This window comes from Spermophilus citellus (genome assembly GCF_964194105.1).
Source record: "Spermophilus citellus genome assembly, chromosome: 15".
Lineage (NCBI taxonomy): Eukaryota > Metazoa > Chordata > Mammalia > Rodentia > Sciuridae > Spermophilus > Spermophilus citellus.
This window is the reverse complement of record NC_138195.1, coordinates 67,255,028-67,277,428: the sequence shown is the minus strand read 5'-3', so window position 1 is coordinate 67,277,428 and position 22,401 is coordinate 67,255,028. Positions and strand designations below refer to the sequence as shown.

Below are 22,401 nucleotides of genomic sequence, written 5' to 3'. Positions count from 1 at the left end.
CCCGGAGCAACCTGGGAAATGGAGTTTACCCCGGAGACATAGCCCCCGCTGATCACGTGTCAAAGTGCACCAATTGGCGCATATCTTACTGCGGAATTGCGCCGGTGTGTGACCAATGAGGAATCGGCTCCGTTTACATCCGGGCTTTACAACAGTGGCAGTCATGGCGCCACCCGTGAGATATTGTATCCCTGGTAAGTGAGGGCTGCCCGTACAGAGCCATGGATAGTGACAAAGTCAGGAATCCTGAACTGCTTCCTGCTTCTGGGAGCCCAAGGCTGATGCAGCGTTTTTTCTGCAGGCGAACGTCTGTGCAATTTGGAGGAGGGCAGCCCTGGCAGCGGCACCTATACCCGGCACGGCTACATCTTTTCGTCGCTTGCGGGCTGCCTGACGAAGAGCAGCGAGAACGGCGCGGTAAAGGAGGCGGCTTCCCTTTTCCGGACTCTCTTAGGCTGCCTTTGAATTCTGATTTTTAGACACCGGCGCTGCGGACGCGTCTTTGGTGTCTCACCAGTAAAACGATTCAGCCTCTCGGGGTTTCCCGTCTGTGATCGCCACTGCTGTGCCCTTAAACTACCAGTTTGGTTTATCTCGCCCGGTTGGGCTGCCGACACTCTGGGACGAGGCTGGAGCGAGGGCAGATGCAAACTGAGAGTTAGCCCAGCCCAGCAGTGAGCTGAATCCCATCAGAATGTCACCTACCTTTTCTCCTTCTACCTCCACTATTTCCTCCTCACTCACTGCAATCTAGTCTTACTGGCTTATTTCATTATCGCTAACACGCTAAGCGCCCTACTGCCACAGAAATTTTGTATACCTGCCATTTTTCTGGAACACACTCCTCTTCTCTTTAGCTTGTGTATTTCTTACATCTTTCAAAAGCCTCTCTAGTGTCATTTTCCAAAAAAAAAAATATCCACTATACTCACTGGTTGAGGAAAAGAGTTTGTAGGGGCTTGTTTTGTTAAAAATTTTTTTACAACAAACTATTCTTTCCCGTGAGCATTTCAGCACTCAGGTTTTGGTGTGTGTGTGTGTGTTTGTTTGTTTGTTTGTTTGTTTTGGCACCAGGAATTGAACCCAGGGACAGTTAACCCCAGAGCCACATTCCCAGCCCTTTTTTATTTTTTATTTTGAGACAGGGTCTCACTAAGTCACTCAGGCTAACTTTGAACTTGAGGTCCTCCTGCCTCAGTCTCCCAAGTCACTGGGATTACAGGTGTGAACCACTGAGCCCAGCTACCATTACCCCCTTATGAGAGAAAACATATGGCCCTTCTTCTAACTTTGGCTTATTTCTGTTAGCATAATGTACTCAAGTTTCATCCATATTCCTTCAAACGACATGATTTTATTCTTCTCTATGGCTGAATAAACTTCATTATGTATATATGCCATAATTTGGCTATTGTGAATTGTGCTGCTAAAAAACAACGGTTAGATGCTGGAAGTAGACTCTATGCGTGTTGTCAGGCCTGAGGGCCTCTTTCATTTTTGTCAAGGAGAGGGCTAACCTCTCCTTTCATACAACGCTCAAGCATTTTCATGTGTCAGTCATAGTGCTAACCTCTGAAGATGTAGTAATAAGCCAAATACACTTAGTTTTTTTCTGTGGAGGGCCCAGTCGAAATTCAAACAAATAAATGTTCAAATGAGTGTCTCATTAACAATTGTGATAATTGCTTTAAAAGAATATTGTACAGCACCATGAGAACATGTAACCAGAGAACCTACTCTTGGTCAGTGAATGGGACATTTAAGTTGAATCACCTAAAGGATTAGAGGATTAAATTAAAGTTGAGTGGGTGAAGAAAATGCAGTTCTAGCTGAAAGAACAGGTTAAACAGAGATTCTACTGAAGTGAGAAGCAGTTTGTAAGTTGGGAAAATTAAAAGAGGTTTGGAGAGTCTTAGTATAGTGGTCAGGGGAGAGATTGATAAAAGATGAAGCTGAAAATATGTTTTACACCAATAGCCAATATCATGCTTAAAGAGAAAACTCTAGACATAATCATATAAAATATATAAGAAAACAGTATGGCCGTTATATAACATTTATTTGGAAATTCTGTGCTATGCAATTAATAATTAAAAGAAACTGAGGCATTATTATAACACTTGTTATAACAATGAGTTAAATTATGCATGATTACAGGCAATAGGGTTGTATACCAGGAAATTCCAAGAGAATTTTATAAAATTTATTAGAACTCATCTGGAATGTTTATAAATTCCAAGGTATTTTTCTGTTATAAACCACAAATATCTTTATTGTTCTCTCTGTAGCTTCCTGTGGTGTCTGTGATGAGAGAAACAGAGTCCCAATTACTTCCAGATGTGGGAACTATTGTAACCTGTAAGGTAAGTTGGTCCTAACCTACTGCTTAGGATACCCATCCAATACTGAACTCAGGGTAATTCTAGAACTGCATTTTCAGTATGGTAACCACTAGCCACTTGTGGCTATTGAAATTAACAAGTGTTAAAAATTCACTTTGTCAAGCCGGGCACGGTGAGACACACCCGTAATCCCAGTGGCTTGGGAGGCTGAGACAGGAGAATCGAAAGTTCAAAGGCAGCCTCTATAAAAGCGAGGCACTTAGCAACTGAGACCCTGTCTTTGAATAAAATACAAAAATAGGGCTGGGGATGTGGCTCAGTGACCGAGTGCTTCTGAGTTTAATCCCCGGTACCTCTCTCCCCCAAAAATTCACTTTCTCAATCTCACTGCCTTATGGGTCAGCACATGACATTTTTATCATCACAGAAAGTTTGACTAGACTATACTACTGGACTAGAAATTCTAGGATATTGATCAAGGCAGCCAAATTCAGGCATCCATAGTTCCTTCACTGAGCTGGTTTATGAGCATGTAGTTTCTATCTCTGTCTGAGAAGTGAGGCATACCAACAGGTGATAATGAAATCTGTTTTTAAAATGTGAAACCAAGACTTTGTCTGCACAGAAGCAAAAGACTCTTCTCTGGCATTCCTGTTTAAAGACCTTTACCGATTTTCTTTAGTTGTTGATGGACCTTCATTTTTACTTTTTTATATGTGGTGCTAAGGATCAAACCCAGGGCCACAAACATGCTAGGCAAGCACTCTACCACTGAGCCACAACCCCAGCCTTGACTTTTAGGGTTTTTGAGAGAAGGTACTGATTAATGTACTAATCTGTAACTGTAACACATAAGTTACCTCTACCCATCCCCACCCTCTGCCAAGTTCACTTGTAGCTTTTGGTTTCTCTATAAATTATTCCAGAAGAAAGTATGTGTGTTACTCTGAAAATAATTGCAGAGGCAATTATTAGGCAGCAGATAAAACATAGATTTAAATTCTATTCACTATATAAGCCTCTTATAAGATCTGTTAAAGGTCTAGATTTGCTTCTATGTGCTGTTTTAAATTAGACTTGTGGACTTTTAAAATCTGCACCCTATTATCTCACTTGATTTCTGAGTAACCCTATCATATGGCCTCTGTGGCTCTTATTACACAGATATCATTTAGGTAGTGATAAATAGGAGTTAACTTATTTTAAATTATACTTAGTAAGGTTGCTTGTACTAAAATCCTGGTAATTATTAATTTATTGCTATGTCCTTGAAGTGACATCTGCTAATCCTCTGATGCTGATCCTTGTTCTATTGCACAGGTCTCTAGCATCAATTCACGCTTTGCCAAAGTGCACATCCTATATGTGGGGTCCACACCACTTAAGAACTCCTTTCGAGGAACTATCAGGTAAGAGGTACCCTTGTCTTCACATGCCCCAGTACCTGGAACACGATTAGAATATTTAGGAACAATTACAGTTCCTACTCATTTTTCTTTTCTTTGTGCCAATAGTACCCCCCAAAAGAAATATTCTATGAGGAAAATATTAATAAGAGAGGGTTTTAAATTATAGCCAAAAAAAAAAAAAATGTGTGAAGCTAAAGATTAGGAGTATCAGGATGATTCAGACCAAACAAATCAAAAGCATTTTAGAAAGCACCTTTTTTTTTCTTGAATTTAGTATAGATTAAACCCAAAAGTTTTAAGACTGTGGGTGAAATAATAGGATTGTTCTCCTGTGGATTTTTTGAGAAAGGATGAAAAATTCTTGCAAACCAGATAATTTAACTTGTGAGGATCTTTCCAACATCAGGATTTAATATGGTCTGGGACAGTTTAAGTTCTCCTGAGACAGCAAAGTTCCGTTACCTTCCTGCTGAATCTGATCTGCTTTTCCCAAGCCAGAGGTATCAGTATTGACCTTCTCTGTGGTCCAAGATTGGGAAATGTTTTGTCCTCTCCATGTGGGCTAAGGCTACCTCTCTACCCCATGTCTGTGGGTGGCAGCTGGGTCCCCACAGACAATTCTTACAATTAATCTTTCTGTCAATTCTTTTTTTATAGAAAGGAAGATGTCCGAGCAACTGAAAAAGACAAGGTTGTTGGTTGGTTTGGGTTTTTTTCCCCCCCATGACTTTAGGGAACTTGATTTTTTTTTTTTTAATTATTATTCCAATGAATTTCTAAGTCAGAGGAATGTGAAGTTCATGGAAGTTTAATATATTCTGTGCTATCATGTGTGAAATTTATCTTGCTATCCTTTTCCACTACTTTAAGAGTTTTATTCCTTCAATTGATATCAGCATGTCTAGTTTATTCTTTGCATTTGAAGTTGGTTATTTATTCATTGCTCTTCCCTCAGACTTATTTTGGGCCCTTTCAGAGCCAACTATAGTGCTTTTTGTTTAAGTCAGAGTCCTGGTCATGTTATTGAATTCAAATTCTCCCATTCATATTATGATGCTATAGGAGCAATGAAAGGAATTGATTGACAAGTGATGATGACTTCTACATTCTGGAATTAGAAAGTAAACTAGCTCTACCAGAAGGATGAAATTTCAGGTAAACCTGATCTAGACCTTTCACATAACATTCCTATTCTTTCTTTACAGGTTGAAATTTATAAGAGTTTCCGCCCAGGTGACATTGTTTTGGCCAAAGTGGTATCCTTTATTTCCAGTTGACATGTCTTTTGTCAAAAGAAGAAATGAAAATAGAGGAACAATTCAAGTGACTCTAGGGGAAAGACTTAAAACTCCTCATTTTCCTTCACCAGTATTATGTGACTAGATCTCTTTAGGTGATGCACAGTCCAACTACCTGCTGACCACTGCCGAAAATGAGCTGGGAGTGGTGGTGGCCCACAGTGAATCAGGTGAATTGATCCATGTTTCCATATCCTTACGCTACCCTGGGAGCTGTGGTTTGGGATTAATCCATTCTTTTTCCTGATTTTCCTTGGTTGGTTTGTTTTTGTTTGTTTGTTTGTTTGTTTTTTTAAAGAGAGAGTGAGAGAGGAGAGTGAGAGAGAGAGAGAGAATTTTTTAATATTTATTTTTTAGTTCTCAGCGGACACAACATCTTTGTTGGTATGTGGTGCTGAGGATCAAACCCGGGCCGCACGCATGCCAGGCGAGCGCGCTACCGCTTGAGCCACATCCCCAGCCCCGGTTGGTTTGTTTTTGTTTTGTTTTTTGGTACCAGGGGTTGAACCCAAGGGCACTCAGCCACTGAATCACATCCCCAGCCCTATTTTGCATTGTTTTTTTTTTTTTTTTTTTTTTTTTTTAAGAGACAGGGTCTCACTGAGTGGCCTAGCGCCTCACCATTGCTGAGGCTGGCTTTGAACTCGAGATCCTCCTGTCTCAGCCTCCCAAGCCTCTGGAATTACAGGCATGGGCCACCATACCCAGCATTTTCCTTGTTTTTTCATTATCTTAGAAGCAGTATGGGTGTAGATACCATCATGTGATGCAAAATGACAAATTTTGGTCAACAGTGGACAATATATACTATGGTGGTCCCATAGATTATATCACCTAGGGCTGGGGGTACAGCTCAGTTGTAGAGCAATTACTTACAATGTACAAGGCCCTGGGTCTGATCCCCAGGATTTAAAAAAAAAAAAAATATATATATATATATATATATATATATATATATATATATATATATATATAGTGATATTATAGCCATTTTAGTAAATATACTCTTAAGGTATTTGCAGTGAGAAACATGTCCCATCCTTAACACAGGACTGTGCTTACTACTGAGATTAAAATGATTCTTCCTAAGTTTCCTAAATTGGAATTCCAGTGGCATAATCAGTTAGTGCGTAGTGTGTGGTACTTGCAAGAATGATACTCCCAGCCAGGTGTTGTGGTGCATGCCTGTAATCTCAGCATCTTGGGAGGCTGAGGCAGGAGGATCTCAAGTTCAGGGCCAGCCTCAGCAACTTAGCAAGGCCCTAAGCAACTTGGTGAAGCCCTGTCTCTAAATAAAATATGAAAAAGGGCTGGGGATGTGGCTCAGTGGTTAAGCATCCTGAGTTCAATCCCCAGTGCCTCATCCCCTGCAAAAAGAAAAAAAAGAATGATATGCCTAAATCTAAGCAAATAGGAAATTAACTTTATAAGTCAGTGGAACAAAGTTTTTTCTTCTGTAAGAGGTATGGTTCTGTAGGTAACCACTGATAACCCACCCCTATCCTAATGCTGGGTATGAACCCAGGCCCTTGCACATACTAGGAAAGTACTCTGCACATACTTGGCAAGTAAATGCCAAGCCTAACATTTCATTCTCATACTTAACTGAAAAGAGGTATCTCAGGAAAATATCTGGGGTCCGAGCTCTAACACTGTCTTTTTCCCTCTAGGTGTCCAGATGGTTCCCATCAGTTGGTGTGAGATGCAGTGTCCTAAGACCCACACTAAAGAATTCCGGAAAGTGGCTAGAGTTCAGCCTGAATTTTTGCAGACCTAAGATGCTACATATTACCCCATGGAGGGGGTAAGCTATTTCTAAGAGTATGTGATGAAAATAACATCAAGATGCCATGGTCTTTATTCAGATACCTGGGGTCAGCCAGTGACCACCTCTAGAAAAATCTGCCAGTAATTTATATAGGTGGAACATAATTTTTGTGAACCTTTTAGTAAATTGGATTCTTGAGGATAAAGCTTCTCTTTGGGGGATATCAACAAACTGTAACTTTGGAGATAGCCTGATAGGCCTTTTAAGTATATATTTTTTGCTGTGACAAAGAAAACATTTTTATTAAAAATATTTTATGGTTTCTGTTGTCTTGAACAGGTGAAGTTATCTAAACAGTGTCAGTTATTAGATTAGGGGTTTGTTTGCCTCATAGCACCCATTAACTGACGTGTCAACTGCTTGCTTGCTCTAGACAAAAGCCTGATTGTTGATCTCTTGTATTTTTTGTGTCATTTTATATGCTTCTGCTTTCTAGGTGCCTAACACTGGGTCAAGCACTTTATACACCCCTCAGTTAGGTACATTATAGAATGTATGTAGTGATCAGGTAGCATGTGAGTAGTTTGGTAAACATACTGATACAGTGGGTATTCCAGAAAATGTTTCTTGCTTAAAAAGAAGGACAAAGCAGTATCATGCAAGGTAGCCAGGGAAGGATTTGTGTGACATGAGATCAAAAGGAATTAAAGAGCTTGGTATATGAAGTTCTCTAGGCAGAGAGAAGCTCCAGCAAAGTGTAGAAGCAAAAATGATGGCATTAGTTTGAAGATGAGAGAGATAAGTTAAGCGTGAAGAGGCTGCAGAGGACATTGGAAGGAAAGATGAACATGAGATGGTTCTTCTTGGAGATGTTGCTCAAAAGCCCATGACTCCAATGTGTGCTGACAGTGATGGAGGGTGAGCTTTGGAGACAGCCCACTTAACTTTATGCCCTCTAGTTACTAACCTTCAACAGATTAGGGAGTTTTTTTGGTTTTATTGAAAATTTTGTTGGGGGGGGGGGGCTGGGGTTGTGGCTCAGTGGAAGAGTGCTTGGCTAGCATGTTGGAGGCACCGGGTTCAATCATCAGCACACTGAAAAAAAATAAATGAATAAAATATTGTGTTCACCTACAACTAAAAAAAATTAAAGAAAATTTTCCTGAGGTAACTGTAGGTCCACATGCAGTTTTCTTGTTTGCTTGGCTGATTTTGTTATTTTGGGCGGTAGTGGGGATGGAGCCCAGGCCTTTGTGTGTGCCAAGTACACTCTACCACTGATCTACTTTCCTAGCATGTGCAAGGCCCTCGGTTCCAACTCTAGCACCAGAACAAAAAAGAAAGAATAAAATCTCCAGCCCTGCAAAAAAGAATGAATACAGAGATCCTGTGTACCCTTGGCCTATTTTCTCCCACTTATATGACATTTTGCAAAATTATAATTGCTCATTGGTAGAGCACTTGTCTAACCTATGAGAGGCCCTGGGTTCCATGTCCAGCACTACCTAAAAAACTAATAAACACCAGCATGTTGACATTGATATTAAGCAAGTAGTTTTTATCTGTTTTCTCATCTGAGTAGTAGTGTCTCATAGGATTACTATGAGGAAGAAACACATAGAAGTATTCAGTACCTGCTAATAGTATTAATATATATCATTTTTATTATACATATCCAATTGCTTTCTATCAAGTACTAAGTACCAGGCCTTATGTTAAAACACTTTGTAGATTGTTCATTAATAAATACTTTAACTGGGGATGTGGCTCAAGTGGTAACACGCTCGCCTGGCATGCGTGCGGCCCGGGTTCGAGCCTCAGCACCACATACAAAGATGTTGTGTCCGCCGAAAACTAAAAAATAAATATTTTTAATAAATAAATAAATACTTTAACTTCAGTGTATTACAGATAGTGCTACAAAGAAAACTTGTAGGAACTGGGGTTGTTGCTCAGTGGTAGTGCTTACCTGGCATGTGTGAGGCCCTGGGTTCAATCCTCAGCACCACAAAAAAATTTTTTTTGGTAAAAAATTCGTTGTCAACTAAAAAAAATTAAAAAAAAAAAAAAAGAAAACTTGTGTAACATTTATACTTGTGCATGCCCATGCACTACTGATTCCTGGAAGTAGAATGCTGGGTCTAAGAATATGCACAAGCCAGGTGCAGTGGTGTGCACACCTCTAATTCCAGCAGCTCAGGAGGTTGAGGCAGGAGGATCATGAGTTCAGAGCCAGCCTCAGCAAAAAGCAAGGTGCTAAGCAACTCAGTGAGACCCTGTCTCTAAATAAAATACAAAAAGGGGCTTGGGATGTGGCTCAGTTGTGGAGTGTCCCCGAGTTCATCCCTGGCATCAAAAAATATATATATACACACACACATATATATGTATGTGTACATATCTCTGTGTGTGTATATATGTATGTGTATGTATATGTACACACACACACACACACACACACACACACAAAGCTATTGAGGAGGCAGAGGTGGGAGGATCATAAAATTGAGCCTAGCCTGAGCAATACAATGAAATACAACCTTTCAACCAACCAAAAAAAAAAAAAAACACACACAGAATAAGGTAGTGATTAGATGGCCTTTTTTGGGGGGGAGGGGCGGCACTAGGGATTGAACCCAAGGTCTTATGCATTCAAGGTAAGCACTCTACCAACTGAGCTATAACCTCCCTAGATGGCCATTTTTCTTTACCCAAACAGTGTGGCCTAACCTGGGCTACCATCTAATGTTTTATTTAAAATCAGAATATATTTGTCTTTCCTATCAGTACTAAAGATAACTGCAAATGAACAAAAGTTTATTTGCACTCTGAGTAAATTGTACCCCTCTATAATTATTTCCCACATCTCAATTTCTAGCTATAGTATATAGATTTCACAAGAGTAGCAAATATTTTCATGATATAATTTTGCAGGGTGTAGAAGTGGAGGCCAACTGGTGCCAATTTTTTTGTTTATGTGTCACTGTTTCCAAAGACCATTTGGATCAACTAGTTAATAGAATTCCCTGATCTAATACAAAACAAGTTAATTTTCTCAGCAGTAAGCATATAATATTATACAAAGCTATGTGCCTCATAGCAGTATGAGCTCCTTTTAGGACACTATTCTGTTTTATCTGAATCCCCAGGACCTAGTACTTTACACTTGTTATGTGTAAATTTTGCAGGTATTCTCATAGTCAACTGAGCAGCTGTGCCCAGTGTTAGGAGGGGACCATTGAGTGATAACAAGACCAGGTGTTTTTAAGTTCCACAAGGGATTCTGATGTGTTCAAAGTGAGAAGCACTATCTTGTAGCTGTGGGTTTCTTAGTGTTAATGGTAGCTGATAGAGGTGTTCCATTATTTTCTTGTCATAAGGCAGGTTTAGTCATGACTTATTAGTGTAGGGTCTGGAGACTTCTAGAAACTCACATACTATTAGCATGTAATGATTGTTCTAAAACTCCTAATCATACAAAGCTTTGCTGGATGCTAAGATCCCTCAGAAAAAAGGTGTAACATCACACAGGAAAATATTGCACATCACTCCTTTATTATACTGATCTGGAAAAAAGATTTATTACAGTTATGCTAAATGAGTACTGGGCCTTTGTGGTAGGGCCAAGCAACTGGAACAAGACTCAGAAATCAGACACAGTAAAAGACACGCTTGGACATGATCAAGAGGCATTTCACTGCCACAAAACAAGGCAGAGGAGAGATTCTCTAAGATACATAGCAAGATACACTCCTGCACCTTATAGGCCAAGGAGCTTATCCCATATTGGTGTGAGGAATGGCTTAGTTTCTGGTGACCACATGTGGGACTAACCACCCCTAGAAAAAACCCAGAAGGGTTTTTTCTTAGTATTTATTTATATATATATACTTTTTCTTTAGTGAAAGTAAATGTAACAAAAGTTAGGGTTGATCTCAACATTCTGGAGCCAGCTCCTCTGGGGTCAGGGAGTTGTCTTTCTTAAATCACCATGCAGGTTACTTTCATATTCCACTGGAATGACTAGAGCACCCTGCTTCCCATCTTCCCAGTGACCTGAATACAGAAGAGTACAGAACTGGCTCTTTGAAATACAAACAGGCTCTCTGGCTTCTTCTCATTGGTCATGCCTTGCCACAATTCCTCCCTACTTTTCTCAAGAAAAAAAACCCAACAACTACAATCTCAACTCTTCTGGATATGAGGAGCCTTCCTGGGCTTAGATTGAGAACCTGTGTCCCAGAGTTTCTATTCTGATTACAATCTACAAAGGGAGTGGGTGCAGGAGACAAAATGCTAAAATTAAAGTGGGAGCTACTGGTCCCCATCTGCAGCTACAACTTAAGATGCCCACAGATGTGGTCAGTATGGTGATGCAGGAGAGAGGTACAAAGGAATGGATGGACAGGGTCTTCCTTGGTACAGTAGTCTGCGATCTTGCCTTTATTTCTTTGCCTTGCCCTGTGCAGCCACGGCTTCCATCGCTTTACGAACGGTCTCTTCATCCCCCAGGAACTGCATGGGCTTGATGGGCTTCAAGTTCTTGTCCAATTCGTAAACAATGGGAATACCAGTTGGCAGGTTCAGCTCCATGATGGCCTCTTCAGAGAGACCTGAAAACAGCCATCCTGATCAGCCACACAAGGTGTGAATCCACATCACCCCTCTAGGTTTACTCTTCATCCCCCAGGTAAGAAAAGACTTTGGTAGGAATTAAGACCCTTTTCTGATCTTTGTAATAGTAATTAGATATTTATAATAGTAGATTGATTCCATAAGGAGTGGCCTCTAGGACTAATTTCTCAAGCCACTAAACTGAAAAGCAAGGAAAAAAGTGTGAGAATGTACACAAGATTCTGGGGTGGGCCACCAACAAACTACAGAAAGGTGCATACTGCAGATATATCCCTACCTAGTGAGATCTAAACATACAGTGAAGCATGACTATCCACATCCCAAACATCCTATATAGTCTATCCTTCTGTGAAAATTTGGCACTCTGGGCTTCTAGATCCTCAAAAGATATGGCACTCTGGGCTTCTAGATCCTCAAAAGATATGGCACTCTGGGCTTCTCGATCCTCAGAAGCTAAACAATGTAAGATGGAGATTTATATGTGAAATTGAGCCAGGCTGAAACTGAAGAATATTTTATCAATAGTTTCCATCCTCGCCTAGAGATGGGCATCTCAAACTATCATAAATATTTTTCTGAACCAGGTCTAGAATAGGACCTGAGGTTCTGCATGTATAACAAGTTGTCAGGAGTTCAGCTGCTACTGCTCTGCAAACAAATTTTGAGAAACGGATAAGTGTCTTATACTTACTTATACCACTATAAGTCAACCTAAATTGTCTAAGGCTATCAGTATGTTGGCCTTTTCCCAAGGTCTCCTTTATACTAAATTATGTCCCTAATTCGGAAGTTCTGCTTTATCCATCCCTGAGGGCCCATCTAAAAAATGCACATACCCTCCAGATGCTTGACAATGCCCCTAAGGCTGTTGCCATGGGCTGCAATCAGAACCCGTTTCCCCTCCTTTATCTGGGGGACTATTTCTTCATTCCAGAAGGGCAGAGCTCTGGCAATGGTGTCCTTCAGACTCTCACAGGAAGGCAGCTGATCTTCAGTAAGGTCTGCATACCTCCGATCCTATACAACAACAAAACTTGTTTACCAATTATTACCAGTAGCATTCAATAAATGGCTTTCAGAATGTATAATAATTCTGCCATTCCTCATCTCCTAAGGAGTTAAGGGATGGATGAAGTTCTCTCACCAAGGTTCAGCACATAGCTGCCAGCTTAGGAAAAAGGATCTTTATCCTGCCACTCCCTCCCCCACTACTCAATACAAAAGAAATATAACTTAGAAAAGTTACGCAATAAGAATTTTCCCAGTTCATTTTAACTTGTGATTGATTTAGGAAGCTTAAGAATGGGTTTTATAAAATAATATGACAGTAGAGGTACAAATATGGAGATAAAAATTCTTCTGAAATAAATACTCAATTCATATTGTAACCAGCAGTCACAGCAGTCATTCATTGGTAGAGGTAAGACTCCATTAACTATTTTATCATAAATTATAAGCTCAATGGGACCAGGAAGCTACTAATAAAGTTTAAAAATAATAACAATAACGAGGCCCTGATTCTAACCTCTGGTTCTAGGTGAAGTGATCAAACAGGTTTGCCCATACCTTACTGATATTGCTGTAGAAGGGGTGATCAGGCTCCATTGGAGGCGGTGGGACATCATAGGAGCGCCTCCATATCTTTACCTGGGCCTCGCCATGCTTGGCAGCAGTTTCTGCTTTATTGAGGCCAGTCAGACCCCCATAGTGCCGTTCATTGAGGCGCCAAGTCCTCACCACTGGCAGCCACATCTGGTCAATGGCATCCAGCACTGTCCAGAGGGTTCGGATTGCTCTTTTCTGTACTGAGGTGAAGCAGATGTCAAATTCATAGCCAGCATCTGGAAATTAGAAGTTCCAAGTGCTAAGTTAACCAAGTTCACTCTGAACCATAATTTTTTTTAACAAATAAATCTCTTATACAGGTATCTGAATTAAACTTATTTGGCAAATATTTTATTTTGTATATTTCCATAGTAAATGCAATATCATGCCTTTTAGAAAACAAATTTTGTTTGTTTTTTGGTACCAAGGACTAAACTCCAGGGCACTTAACTACCGAGTTACATCCCAAGCCCTATTTTGTATTTTATTTGACAGGTTTTCACTGAGTTTCTTAGGCCCTCGCTGAGTTGCTGAGGATGAACCTTGATCCTCCTGCCTCAGCTTCCAGAGCTACTGGGATCACAGGCATGTGCCAACAAAATTTGTTGACTTATGTATATATCTCCTAGTAGATCCCTAGTAATGCATTTACCCTAAGGCCTAATGTACTGACAAATTAACCTGAGGCATGTGCTTGTATGCTAATTTCCAAAATAGTGTTTAAACACTTGGGGAGAGTGGGGTGTGCTGGGGATTGAACCCAGGGCCTGCAAACGAGCTATATCCTTAGCCCATGTGTAAACACATTTTAAGAATTTATTTCTACCAGGCACAGGGGTGCATAACGTAATCCCAGCTGTTCAGGAGGCTGAGGCAGAGGATCACAAATTCAAAGCCAGCCTCAGCAACTTAGCAAGGTGCTAAGCAACTTAGTGAGACCCTGTCTCAAAAAAACAGAAAGGACTGGAATGTGGCTTGGTGGTTAAGGACCTCTGGATTCAATCCCTGGTACCAAAAAAAAAAAAAAAAAAAAAACCACCACCCAACTTAGAATCTCTTCCTAAATACTACAGCTAACATTTCCAGAGGGCTTACCATTGGTATGGCACTTTGTTTTACTTAGTCTTCATAACAATCCTATGAGGTTACAATCCATTTTACCAGATGAGGGAAATAAAGATATGAAGAGATAAGCAAATTATCAAAGATTACAGCCATTATTTGGACAAATAAAACCTAGGCTGCAGGCTGTCTGTAATCCTAGTGACTTGAGAGGCAAGTTCGAGGCCAACCTCAGCAACTTAGTGAGGCCTGAAACAACTTAATGAGACCTGTCTCAAAATAAAAACTAAAAGGGCCTGGGGTTGTAGCGCAGTGGTAGAATGCTAGCCTAGGATGTGTGAAGCACTGAGTTTGATCCTCAACACCACATAAAAATAAATAAAATAAAGGTATGGTGTCCAACTACAACTAAAAAATAAATATTAAAAAAAAAAAAACTAAAAGGGCTGGGGGATGTAGTGGTAAAGTCCTCTGGGTTCAATCCCTTATTACGCAACCACCACCACCACCCCCTGCAAATAAAAACAACCCTAGGTTGAGGGGATTCTGAACCCAACCCCAACTCTTTTCTGTGCTGGAACTGAACCCAGGGCCTCATGCATGCCAGGCAAGCACTCTACCACTGAGCCACATTCCCAGCCCCCAAACCCAACTCTTAACCACCATCTATCTCTAGTTATCTCCATTTTCCTAACTCCTAAGGATGCTGGTGTTTGTATTAGTTTGAAATATGACTTCTGATACTTATTAGACCTCTAGTTTTGGAAAAATGGGATTTTAAAATCCCAAAAATCAGAACACAACAAATGCTAAATAAAACTTCAGTTTGTTGCATGAAATTGTATCCTCAGGACAAGGCTGACTAGACTTGGCTATTGTCACCTACTTAACCACCTTTTCCTTTTGGGAATCAGGAAAAGTGTGGAAGTCCTTAATCCATCACTCCTTTTTACCATAGTAAAAAGTGCTAACCTATTCTCTAAGTCTTCTCCCAAAATTAGCAGAAACCATTCAATAAAAAAAGTAAATACTATATTCTGTATGAGTCTTTTATTTTATTTTTATTTTTGCAGTACTGGGAATTAAACCCAGAGCCTCATACATACTAGAAAAGTGTTGTATGACTTAGCTACATCCTCAGCCCTTTTTTTTTTTTGAGAGAGAGAATTTTTATTTTTTTATATATATATATATTAGTTTTCGGTGGACACAACATCTTTATTTTATTTTTATGTGGTGCTAAGGATCGAACCCAGCACCATGCACATGCCAGGCAAGCGCGCTACCACTTGAGCCCCAGCCCCAGCCCCATCCTCAGCCCTTTTTGAGACAGGATCTCACTAAATTGCCCAGACTGGGCTCCTCTGCCTCAGCCTCCTGAGTAGCTGGGATTACAGTAGTCATATAGTACCAGTGGCACCCAACTATCTGATTCCTTTATAAATTAATCACTAATTCTCCATACATGTTAGTTATTGTATGTCAGGTTGTAATTAAGAGTTATGTTGGCCCAGCCAATAAGTTACAATGAATCAGTCTTGTTTCATCAAATGATTTTCCCTCCCACCTGAATGAGGAGACAACTTTTTCCTTTTAGGAAACAGGAAAACATTCTTGTTCTCCACAACACTACAAGGTCCTCTTCAAATTTTAGCACAGATGGGCACCATGACACAGGCCTGTAAGCCCAGAGGCTCGGGAGGCACGCGAGTTCAAAGCCAGCCTCAGTAAAAGTGAGATACTAAGCAATTCAGTGAGACCTGTCTTTAAATAAAATACAAAATAGGGCTGGGGATGTGGCTCAGTGGTTGAGTGCCCCCAAAGTTCAATCCCCCGTCCCCGCCAGCCCATAAAAAGAGAGCCAATAGGGAATGGAAAGATGAACCATCAGGAAACCCACCATCACCATCACCAAGACAAAAGACCACAGATATCTTCATTGATCCTCAGGACCAGGCTGAGGAGACTTGGCTACTGTCACCTACTTAGCCACCTCCTCCCTAACCTAAAGGGAAAGAATGACTCCCAACAAAGGCTGAGTCACTAGGAAGTGAATACCTATAGTGCAAACCTCAGCTCCCATGATGAAAAGCTACAGCTGTTTAATTGCAATTATTTCCACTTGCAATGGAGTATCTATCTCACTTTGGATACATGAATAGTCCCTGAGGAGAAAAGTGCTTCCCATTAGGACTCTTTAAAGAGAATGCTAAAGGATCAGAAGCATAAAGCCTTTTCCTTTGGCTTGCCCATTAAATCAGAGTACAACCAGGGATAGGGTGAATGGTATAGTGTGGACTCCATTCTCCCCAAGGTACCTCTCCCTTTCTCTACCTTAACATGGCATGGGGAAACAGTTCTCACTAGATTCCTGCTGAAACCAACTCTTAACCACCATATCTAGCTATCTCCATTTTCCTAACTCCTAATGTACAAATCCTACTATTAACTGAAGCACAAAGGAATTTAATATATGTATTTAAGATATTTTATATTACTAGATTATTCATAATGATCATCAGTTTTTGCTTTTGGTCTCATTCTAAAATGTAATTATTTGTAATGCACACAACACATTAAAATTTTTTATCTGATTTTTCTGAAATTTAATACTAACAATATTTTAAAACTGAAATGGGGCTGGGCATGATGGCACAACTGCAATTCCAGTCCCAGGGGGACTGAGGCAGGAGGATCAGAAGTTCAAGTCTGGCCTGGACAAACCAGTGAGATCCTGTCTCAAAAAAAAAATAAATTTTTAAATAAAATAAAAAATAACAGCTGGGTGTGCGTGAAGCTCAGTAGAGTATCCGTGGGTTCAATCCCCAGTACCATGAAAGAAAGAAGACTGAAATTGGGTTTGTTATTTTACAGATATTACAAGTTTAACCATTTGATGGTCTTAGAGGACTTTGTCCTGGGCTAAGCATCAGCAAAACACCAAAGAACTACACAGTTCTTCCTGCCAGAGAACCAGAAAACCAAAGAAAATGGCCTCCTTTACTAGTACTTTTCCTTTAGGGCCTCTCCTAGATGCCGAGGTTAAAACAGGCCATCCCAGAGCATTCATATCTGCCCTCCCAACAGGATTACATTTCTCAGACTTTCCAAAGCTTTACCCCTTTCAAAAGGCTGTGTACAATGGAGGCCAAGAAGCTAGAGAGGGCAACTTGGGGTCAAATATCAGCACATCAACCATGCATATAACCCTTTCACGTACCTGTTTTGTCCAGAGATTAGAGGGGACCAGGGCAGGATCTGCCTTAGTCATGAGTGAAAGCACTTCAGTAAAGGGATTCCTTATTAGAATTCCAAAATCACGGAGATGGGTCAAGCCACAATAGGCAAGCATTTTCTGGGCCACTTCCACTTTTCTAGGCCTTTGTCCTTGGCCAATAGCCCGCCAGTTCCTCACACCTACCTGTTACTCCACCCAGAAATGGGGCAAGGGCCTTGGACTAATAAGCAGATACGACCTTGAACAAATCACCTTTCCAATCCTCACTTTTCCCATCTATAAAAGGGGGACAAGGAGGGATATGAAGGAAAGGATTTTTATGGAGCTACTTTAGAAACTATCAACTCAAGTCCTTCATCACTCACTCGGTTGCAATTGGATGCGTTTTGGATTCAGTATTTGTGGCAGGTTACTTAACTGCAAAGCAGTCCCCAAGCACGCGGATTTCTCGGTGTCTTGAAACAGGTTAGGCACCCGTAGCGAGTCTAACTCCGGGTACTGCAGGTAAGAGCCTGCCAGTGGCCTGCCGCTTCGCTACCATCTGCAGCAGTTCCTTAAAAAGGCCAGCCACTGGAAGGCACCAGGCACTTTCCATGAGCCCCACGCCCTGGGAGAACCCTACAATGGCCTACCGATCGCAGGCGGCCCCATCTCCAGGAAAGCCACCCCTGAAGTGTAAATTCTCAGGGTAAAAGGGGAGAAATTGCGTCTAGGCGATGTCCCCAACTGCGCAATGGGCTGCGAAGCAACCAGCCGCGTCCTCCTCCCAGCACGGCCCCTCACACTCCACTGGGTGACCTTGAGCAAGTCGACTCCCCACGCTGTGTCCGCTTCCCAGTTGCAAATTAAACTGCTGGAGAGCGGCTGCGCAAGCTATCGGCCCTGTTCCGGGGCTCGCACTAGGGGTGCCTCCGAGGCCGGGCGCCTGACCCTTTCACACCGCCCCCCACGACCAAGCCCGCCCGGTACCTCGCAGAGCCTGCCCGCCGCGCTTCGCCTCCTCGTGGCCCGCCGGGCTCAGGTCGGCGTCGTACCAGCCGCTGAAGCGATTCTCTAGGTTCCAGGCGCTCTCACCGTGCCGAATCAGCACCAGCTTGTAGGCAGCCATGGCGGCGAGGTAAGGATGCGGCGCGGACTAGAGCTTGCAGAGATTCCGGAGTCAGCCCACCCCCCGGCCGCGCCTGCGCGCTCGCAACCCACGCCCGGTTCCCGCGCGCTTTCTCTACTAAATCTTTCCACTTTCTCGGGAACGCCCTCCGCCTACCAGGTGTACGCATGCGTTCTATGCCGCAGCTGCAGCCAGTTTAGGGGGGGCGCGCTCCGAAACACGAGAGCGCATGCGCTCTCCATCGCCGGCCCCGCGTCTGCCGCGGCGGTCACGGAGCGCACGTAAGCACGAAGGGCGGCGGGGCCTTAGGCTTGCACGCTGCCTGGTGCTAGGGTTGGGCGGTGCTCTTGATGTGGTCCTTCATGAGCCCCTACCCTTTGAACCGCTAGGTAATCCCAAGTTTTTGTTCCATCTGTACACAGTTTGATTCACAACTGCGTTCGAGTCTTCGTTCATCCATCTTATGTACTTTGAATCACCGACAGGTCGCAAAACCTATCTCAGCCTGGGCTGAAAAGTGGACATTGTGGTTCTTACCTGGTACCTGAATCGAATCTGCCTGAAAGTGCTCAGCATACGGTGGTAGTCGCGCCAGGCGTGGTGGCACATACCTGTAATCCCAGCTACTTGGGCAAGACCAGTCTGGGAAACTTAAGGAGACTCTCAAAATTGAATTAATAAAACGGGATGTAGCTCAGTAGTGGAGTGCTTACCTAGCTTGTGGAAAGTTCTGTATTCAATCCCCAGTACCACGAAAGAAGAAAAAGAAAGTTGTTGCTGTTTCACGTCAGTAGGATATTGGTTTTTTTACTCTTACTTTACAGATGAGGACCCTGACTCTGCTGATTCCATAACCCTGTTCCAATCTTTGTCCATCAAGCTTCTTGTTGATGTTTCCCCCTACAATCATGAAGCAAACGCTAGGCCCCTTCAGACATTCTGGAAATTGGTGGATTCTGGTCATTGCCAGGGCTCATTTTTGCCCCAATTAGTAATTTAAAATATCTGCCTGTTTGGGCCGCCTTCTCCTGCGCACATCCCTTCCTCCTGGTTTATTTCAATCTAGTCACTTTAATGAACACTAAACATGTGCCAAGCAGTGAGAAAGTCGAATTCCTGCCCTTCAACACAAACAGAGGTCAAAGAAGACCCACATCTGAACAGTGAACAAAAGTGTGCTGCTTGCTGTATTTTGACAGGAGAGCTAGAAGATTTTTTAGCCAGGGAAGGTGATATACACCTGTAATCCCAGCAACTCTGCAGGCTGAGGTAAGAGGATTGCAGGTTCAAAGCCAGCCTCAGCAACTCAGCAAGGCCCTAAGCATCTCAGTAAGGTCCTAAGCAACTCAGCGAGACTTTCAAAATAAAAAGGACTGGAGCTGTAGCTCACTGGTAAAGCACCACTGGGTTGAATCCCCAGTACCAAAAAATAAGAGACAAAGGGGGCCCTGAGGATGTGGAGATATAGCTCAGTGGTAAAGCATCCCTGAGTTCAATCCCTGATACCAAAAAGAAAAAGGAAAAGAAAAAGATTTTTAGCATGCACTGGTAAAAGCACCTACTATATGCCAGGCAGCCTTATTAAGTGCTTTAAACACTAACTCATTCAATCTTCCTATCTTCCTAGGACCCCTGAACAGGCACTCTCCACTTATACAGATAAGGAAAGTGAGAATAGGGTCATTTGAACAAGGTTACTGGAACCAGGATCCAAGCCTAGGCTAACTGGCTCCCAAGTCCACGCTCTCACCTATATGCCAACTTCCTTTTTTTTTTTTTTTTTTTTTTTTTTTTGCATTTTAGGTATTTGTTGACCCCAAAGGGTGGAAAAAAAGATTCCAGAGGTAAAGAAAAGGCCCTTTAGGAACTTCAAAAATCAAAACGTGGACTGGGGCTGGGGCTCAACGGTAGAGTGCTTACCTAGCATGTATGAGGCATTGGCTTCTATTCTCAGCATCACATATAAACAAATAAATAAAATAAAAGTCCATCAACAACTAAAAAATATATATATTTTAAAAAATCAAGGGGCTGGGGTTGTGGCTCAGCGGTAGAACACTCACCTAGCACACGCAAGACCCTGGGTTCGATCCTCAGAACCATATAAAAATAAATAAATAAAATAAAGGTATTGTGTCCATGTACAACTAAAATTTAAAAAATAAATAAATCAGGGCTGGGGATGTGGCTCAAGCGGTAGCGCGCTCGCCTCGCATGCGTGAGGCCCGGGTTCGATCCTCAGCACCACATACAAACAAAGATGTTGTGTCGGCCAAAAGCTTAAAAAAATAAATAAATAAAAATTCTCTCTCTCTCTCTGTCTCCCTCTCTCTCTCTCTTTAAAAAATAAATAAATAAATGAATAAAACGCATATGACAGGTTGTAGATAAATTATTATAATACCTACCGTTTGTAGAAGTTTAACATGTTGTGTTTATTATCTCAACCCTCCAACAATTCATATAATGTAGCTACTCATACAATTGTGTTCCACAGATGAGGAAACAGAGAGAAAGGCTATGCACACAAGCACAGCAGGAAGTGGAGGAGACACCAGGACTCAAACCCAGGCAGTTCAACGGCCTAGTCTGCACACTAACCACAGCACCCCATTGCCTCCCTCTTCTGCAGCTGGGAACAGATGGAATTCAGTGTCAGAGAGGTGACTGGAAGGAGAGCAGCTCTAAAAGTTGCACCAAGAAACTCAAGGGACTCCAGGGCTGCACAGCTGGAACTTCCCTTCCAGCAGGATGCCTGATAGGGGATGACTAGTCTGCAGGAAAAAGAGCAAGCAAGATAACTAGAATTCTTTGGCAGGAGGCCAAGGGCATCTGTGCCACCAGCCCTGGGGAAAAAACTAAGGAATATGCTTTATTTCCTTCACCAATCCCCTCTGCCTCCAGAAGGAATCTCTCATCTCCTTGAAACTATGATGAACTCTGGAAATTCTGTGCCTCACAGAGTATTTACCTTGGATTAAATTATCTCAGAGTTGTGTTTTTTGCTGTTTTGTTTTGTTCTGCAGTACTGAGTATTGAAACTGGGCTACACACATGCTAGGCAATTCAATTACTCCACCACTGAACTACATCCCAGCCCTTATTATTTTGAGACAAGTTGCTTCTAAATTCCCCAGGTTGGCCTGGAACTCAAGATCCTCCTGCCTCTGCCTCCTGAGTACCTGGGATTACAGGTGTACCACCATGTTTGACTACCTCACTATTTTTCATGAACCTATTCAACTGCAAATTCCTTGAGGATGAGTACCACATATTTACATATTTCATACACCCACACACATGCAGGTAACAATATGCTTTGCCCTTTGTAGTGTCCCTGAATGTCCTTGAGTGTCAGAGCTGGGTGAGGCCTCAATAGTCCTCCACTGCAAGTGCCCATCTCCTGCCACTCCAGTTCACATTGGAAAGATGAGGAAAGTGAAGGGAACTATTCGAAAGAGCAGGAGATGAGCAAGAGACCAGATTTATCAGTAACAAGTCAGAGACAATCTATGGGGAAGGGCCTCAAGGTTGGGACTTGCTATGTGAGAAGAGAAAGGCAGGTGCACAGAGATCCAGAGAGAGAGAGTAGATGGGAGGCCCTGCCTGCCCATAGGACCCTGAAGGCTGTGCAGCCAGAAACAGAATTCCTAGGCAAATATGGGACCCTAGTCAGTGTCTATCACAGCATCTCAAATCTAAGAAGTAAGCTTATCAAACCAAGATTTCTTAAATGTTGGTAAAAGGTAGGAATAAATCAGTGTATGTCACCCTCCACTATTTTTTTTTGTTTCGTTTTTAATCTTATCTCTTTTGAACACAAGACACAAAGACACGGGTCAGGACTGACTCCTGAGCTGAGGATTCTTAACAGTTTTCCAACCACAAGGGTATGGGTTAGAACAACTCAGAGAAGGATAACCAGAAGTCACAGCC

At 42.1% G+C, this 22,401-nt stretch overlaps 2 protein-coding genes across 2 annotated transcripts; one reads left to right on the top strand and one right to left on the bottom strand.

Moving 5' to 3' along the window:
- Positions 1–70: 70 nt before the first annotated feature.
- On the top strand, positions 71–7,138 carry EXOSC1 (exosome component 1). Its single transcript, XM_081268585.1, has 8 exons — positions 71–194; positions 302–417; positions 2,289–2,363; positions 3,663–3,751; positions 4,409–4,442; positions 4,957–5,007; positions 5,135–5,219; positions 6,720–7,138. Exons 1-8 carry the CDS (start codon positions 116–118, stop codon positions 6,824–6,826), a joined length of 636 nt encoding a protein of 211 aa, XP_081124711.1. The 5' UTR covers positions 71–115; the 3' UTR covers positions 6,827–7,138.
- Positions 7,139–10,614: 3,476 nt separating this feature from the next.
- On the bottom strand, positions 10,615–18,622 carry PGAM1 (phosphoglycerate mutase 1). The gene is made up of 4 exons (XM_081267381.1): positions 18,327–18,622; positions 13,019–13,293; positions 12,289–12,469; positions 10,615–11,430 (listed from the first exon to the last, which is right to left on the bottom strand). Exons 1-4 carry the CDS (start codon positions 18,463–18,465, stop codon positions 11,261–11,263), a joined length of 765 nt encoding a protein of 254 aa, XP_081123507.1. The 5' UTR covers positions 18,466–18,622; the 3' UTR covers positions 10,615–11,260.
- Between the last annotated feature and the right edge of the window lie 3,779 nt (positions 18,623–22,401).

Bases quoted from the DNA above. Each gene is read 5' to 3' on its own strand.
- EXOSC1 (XM_081268585.1), top strand. From the start codon at position 116: ATGAGGAATCGGCTCCGTTTACATCCGGGCTTTACAACAGTGGCAGTC. The intron at 418-2,288 runs GTAAAGGAGGCG...TTCTCTCTGTAG, and splicing joins AGAGCAGCGAGAACGGCGCG to CTTCCTGTGGTGTCTGTGAT. The intron at 2,364-3,662 runs GTAAGTTGGTCC...TCTATTGCACAG, and splicing joins GAACTATTGTAACCTGTAAG to GTCTCTAGCATCAATTCACG.
- PGAM1 (XM_081267381.1), bottom strand. From the start codon at position 18,465: ATGGCTGCCTACAAGCTGGTGCTGATTCGGCACGGTGAGAGCGCCTGG. The intron at 13,294-18,326 runs GTACCGGGCGGG...TCTAATTTCCAG, and splicing joins CGGCGGGCAGGCTCTGCGAG to ATGCTGGCTATGAATTTGAC. The intron at 12,470-13,018 runs GTATGGGCAAAC...GTTGTTGTATAG, and splicing joins TCTACAGCAATATCAGTAAG to GATCGGAGGTATGCAGACCT.